Below are 4,567 nucleotides of genomic sequence, written 5' to 3'. Positions count from 1 at the left end.
AGGGGTCTCAATAAAGGGTCGTTAAACGACCAGATTCACCAATAAAGGAAAGCTTAAGGGGCTAGCAACCCTCCCACGTGAATCCAGCACCCGGAGATCGTTCTGCACTTCCATCTTACTCGACCTGGGTCACTGCTATTTCTGTCTAACGCTGCAGCCTAAGGGTCTTGGGAGTTTCAGATTTGTTGTGGGGGCAGTGGGGGGTGGAGAGGAAGGCAGCATTTAAAAGCATAGACCAGAAGTTTTCCGAAAGGCTTATTCAAGTAAAGCAACATGACCCAGACAAGAAAGAACTGGGGCATGGTTTCATAAACATAAAGGAAACCAATGATTTCCCTGAAACCAGCTCTGGACGGTAGGGTTTCGGTCCTCAGTAGGAGCAACAGAACACTTAGGACAGGGGGCCCCCTACTGGTAGAACTCGGAGCTGCTCCCAGGCCTCACCTTCCTCCCTGCCAGACATCTTCCCTGTGTCCATCCTGGCTCTTTCCCACCAGGTGATGTCCAGGTGGGGGCAGGGGATACAGGGGTCATGGAACAAAGCCCCTCGTCCAAACATTTTTAGAGATTCCTTTGTTTAGAAGGCAAGGTGTACAAAAATGACCCTGCGTGGTCCAAGTGAAGAGTGCCCACTACCCTCTTTAAATGGAGTCACTGCAGTATCCTGGCTAAGCTGGGCTAGGTCCTCCCCCTCTCAAAGTCCTACCCTCTCTTCTAAAGTCCCTGAAGACTAGACAGCAAGTGCCCATTTGAGGGGTAGCTTCCCTGGGAGCTCAGCTGGTAAAGAATCCACCTGCAATGCAGGAGGCCCAGGTTCGATTCCTGATTTGGGAAGATCCCGTGGAGAAAGGGAAAGGCTACCCACTCCAGTATTCTTGGGCTTCCCTGGTGGCTCAGACGGTAAAGAATCTGCCTGCAGTGCAGAAGATCTGGGTTTGATCCCTGGATTGGGAAGATCCCCTAGAGGAGGGCATGGCAATCCACTCCAGTGTTCTTGCCTGGAGAATCCCCGTGGACAGAGGAGCCTGGTAGGCTACAGTCCGTGGGGCCTCAAAGAGTCAGACACAACTGAGTGACTAAGCATAGCACAGCACAGGGTGGGGAATTGTCAGACAGGTCAGGGGTGCTCCATGCAGCCTCCACCCCCACTCCCCAGCCTCCACCCACACTCCTCAGCCTCCACTCCTACTCCCCAGCCTCCACCCCCCACTCCCCAGCCTCCACGCCCACTCCCCGGCCTCCACTCCCACTCCCCAGCCTCCACGCCCACTCCCCGGCCTCCACTCCCACTCCCCGGCCTCCACCCCGACTCCCCGGCCTCCACTCCCACTCCCCGGCCTCCACTCCTACTCCACAACAATGCACAGCACCTGGTGTCCCCACAGGTTCTGTCAACACCACTTCCCTTTGCCTCCTCCCCACCCCCTGCAGTGACATCGAGCAGTATGTAATTTGAAGGAGCATAAATTTAAAACACAACAAAACACACGTCTCACCTGCTTGTTTTTAAAGAGATAATTGCAATGCTTGGATGTTAAATGTGGGGTAAATCATGCATACGAATTTAACCCATGGTCCATTAAAATCTGAAGAAGCCAAAGAATCTGGGAAGCAAAAGTCATTGAAGAAGCGAAGGGTCTGGCTCTAGACCTTAGCTAAGGCTCCTGGGTTTCTTATCTCCCACCTAACTCATCCCAGCCAGCATCCCTGGAGTCTCCTCTGAAATCGCCTCTGAAACCTAGTTCCTAAGGGACACAGGCCTCGTCTACACATGGAATTCCATTCCTGGTTCCCACTGGGCTGACCCGTTACAGGCCAGTTATGTGAACAGACACCACCCAGTAGCCAGAGTATCGATGGTAACCACGTTTCACTAGGAGCTTTCTTACTTGACCGAGGTGTTCTGTGGGACTTCAAAGGATACCAGACGGCCCCCTGCAGAGCTGTTGGCACTGGCATTCCCACAGGCAATGTCTGGAACCACCTGGAGGGGAAAAAAAACACCACCAAAAAGACAGGTTATTAGGGTTAATCATGGGGCAAGATCATATTAGAAAGCAAAACCCCACGGGCTGCCTCCACTCCATTCTTTGGATAATGCTGGGGATCATGACTTGAGAAGCCAAGTGAAACCTTACAAATGTTAACCACAGTGAAAGCTTTGCCATCTGAGTTTGTGAAACACAAAAGCTTTGCTGAGAGCAGTCTGCAAATTACCAGGATGACTACACTGCTAATATGATGTTGCAGGGAAGGGCGGGAGATTGGCCCCGTTCTCTCTTTCATCCTGCGAGCAGTCACGGGCCTCTGCTCTCTGCTCAGTCTGGTGGGTAATGAGGAACTAAATGCTTAGAGAACAAGGAGATGGCCTTAGAGGAGTAGCTTCCACATCGTGGGTAGAAATCCAAAAGACTAGAAGAACAAGCCCTCCAGAGAGCCATAGATAGGACGTGTCTGGTCCAAGTGACCCTGCTCGGTACACAGGTGGACGTGGGAGAACACGCTGAGGCCAGGTAGCCGGGAGCTGCCCTTTTCTGTTCCCTGTGGACCGGACCTTCATTTTTAAGTGACGTGGTCTGGAAAGCATTATACTGATGTGCATTTAAGAAAAGGAGCTCGAGGTGGGAATTGTGCTCCTCAGGAAGCATATTACTAATACTTGAACTGCGTCCAGTGACGGGCTTCTGACCCATTCATTCATTTATTCCTCATGCTGTGATCTGTGCTCATCCCCTGAGAGTTGGCATAAAAGGATATTAAAAGCATTCGTCATCACTGAATTAACAGAGGGCAATAAAGAAATATGCTCAGCACTTTCACCCCATTCCCAGCATGCACAACTTATTGTCCAGAAATATATTCACGTGTTCCTCTGGCACTTGTAACTTGCTTATTGAATGGCCTAAGAGATAACAGCATGACAGGAAGGTGAGGCATTTCTTTTTCACATTTACCAACCGCAGGAGAGCATGGTTGGCTGGGGAGAAATTTTCTTTAAGGGACAGTTCCTTGATAAACACAAGACCAAATCTAGCTCACATTCAAGAAGTGTGTCATTTAGCAAAGAGGTATTAGAGTCCTAACTTCAAAGCCTCAATTGTAAGTTTGAAATCAGAACAAGTTCTCAGTTTTTTAGGCAGCATAAAAACACTGCCCTTCAGCCTGAATGGGCCTTCACAAATTGTGTGGCAGTGAAAAAAAGAGTGGGTCAATTGCTTAGAATTACCTAGGAACATAAAACAAGAAATGCTGCCTTACTCTTTTATAACCATAATCAAAATTTCTGGACATATTCTTTGGCTCTAAAAATGCTATACAAAGATCTATGTGGGTTTTTTTCTTTCAGGTAAGCTAAAAGCCTGTCATACAACCACAGGTCTATACTGATAAGGAATACTATATGGAATGGAATTGCACTTTATCAATGTTAACTCAAATCTACGATTTCCGTTTGTCCAACTTCAATTCTTCTAGCTAGAAAACTTATATTTTATGTCAACTTTTAAAGGTCTGCTGGAAAATCCTCAGCGTGAGACTTCTGATGGGCTTGAAGGTACAATAAGCCAAACCCAGACCAGACAAGACTCAATGAACAGAATCTGCTGTTGCCAAAATTAATCAAATTCAGAAATTTCATTCTTAAATGCACTGCCAAAATATTTTAAAAATCAGTAATACTTTTTTTCTAAATCGCACTGAAGTGCTGCACGTTACCAACAACAGAATCTAAACAATAACAAACTAAAACTGAAGCATAAAATTCCATGGAGGAAAATTAGGTCAGTAATTGAGGGTCTATAATATGTTCATTGATAATACTCTTCATTAAGCTGCCTGTCCCAAATCTAAGATTATCTTGCATAAAAGTATGTGGATATCGTTTCAGAAAATAATTTCATTCATTTTCTTCCTTGTTTTTTCTTCTTATGCTCATAAAACAATCATAATTGGCATGTCTTATTTACATAACCAAGAGAGATTTCCTACACGGAAAGGCAGACAGGAAAAAAGTATGGCATCTTTTGTTCAAGGTGTAACTTCAAGGCTTTCGATTTTTATTGCTAATATTAGAACCACTGGAATGATTTTAACCGTACTGGTGTCTTACATAAAAACATGTTCACTTAATGTTCTCACCTCCACTTGATCCCATTTCATTTCTACAACTTTCTGGCCCGTTTTCGGCTGCCACGTCGGCAGGGTGATGGTTGCCTGAGAGCGCGGCAGCATTATCTCGGGCTCCTGGGTGGCAGGGACAGGCTGAAGCTGCCTGGGTGCCGTGGACTCGGTCCAGCCAGAGGCGGGGACGCTGGAAAGTGCCTGTTCACAGTTTGGACCTTCGTAGCCTTCATTGCAAATGCAGAGGTAGCCATCGCTGCTGCTGCTGCTGCAGTTGCCATGGTGACACGGGTTGCTGGTGCAAGGATCCGCAACAAGCTGAAACGAGAGCATAAATGGGTCAATTATTCCCTCATAAGGAATGTGGTGCCTTTGCTAGGAAATGAGTTCTGTGACTCAGAGCTGCTGCTCTAAAAGAAATGCTATTCCTGTGGAATATACATTTTTA

General features: G+C 47.0%; 1 protein-coding gene across 1 annotated transcript in view; it reads right to left on the bottom strand.

The window, feature by feature from the left end:
• DNER (delta/notch-like EGF repeat containing) overlaps positions 1-4,567 on the bottom strand; it is a 290,628-nt gene that overhangs the window by 242,991 nt on the left and 43,070 nt on the right. The window contains exons 2-3 of the mRNA XM_010837101.1: positions 4,138-4,437; positions 1,890-1,984 (exon numbers count right to left, since the gene is read on the bottom strand). Coding sequence (XP_010835403.1) covers positions 1,890-1,984; positions 4,138-4,437 — 395 coding nt within the window. The remainder of the gene's footprint in view (positions 1-1,889; positions 1,985-4,137; positions 4,438-4,567) is intronic.

This window comes from Bison bison, unplaced genomic scaffold (genome assembly GCF_000754665.1).
Source record: "Bison bison bison isolate TAMUID 2011002044 unplaced genomic scaffold, Bison_UMD1.0 scf7180017864068, whole genome shotgun sequence".
Lineage (NCBI taxonomy): Eukaryota > Metazoa > Chordata > Mammalia > Artiodactyla > Bovidae > Bison > Bison bison.
This window is presented reverse-complemented; position numbering and strand designations above follow the sequence as displayed.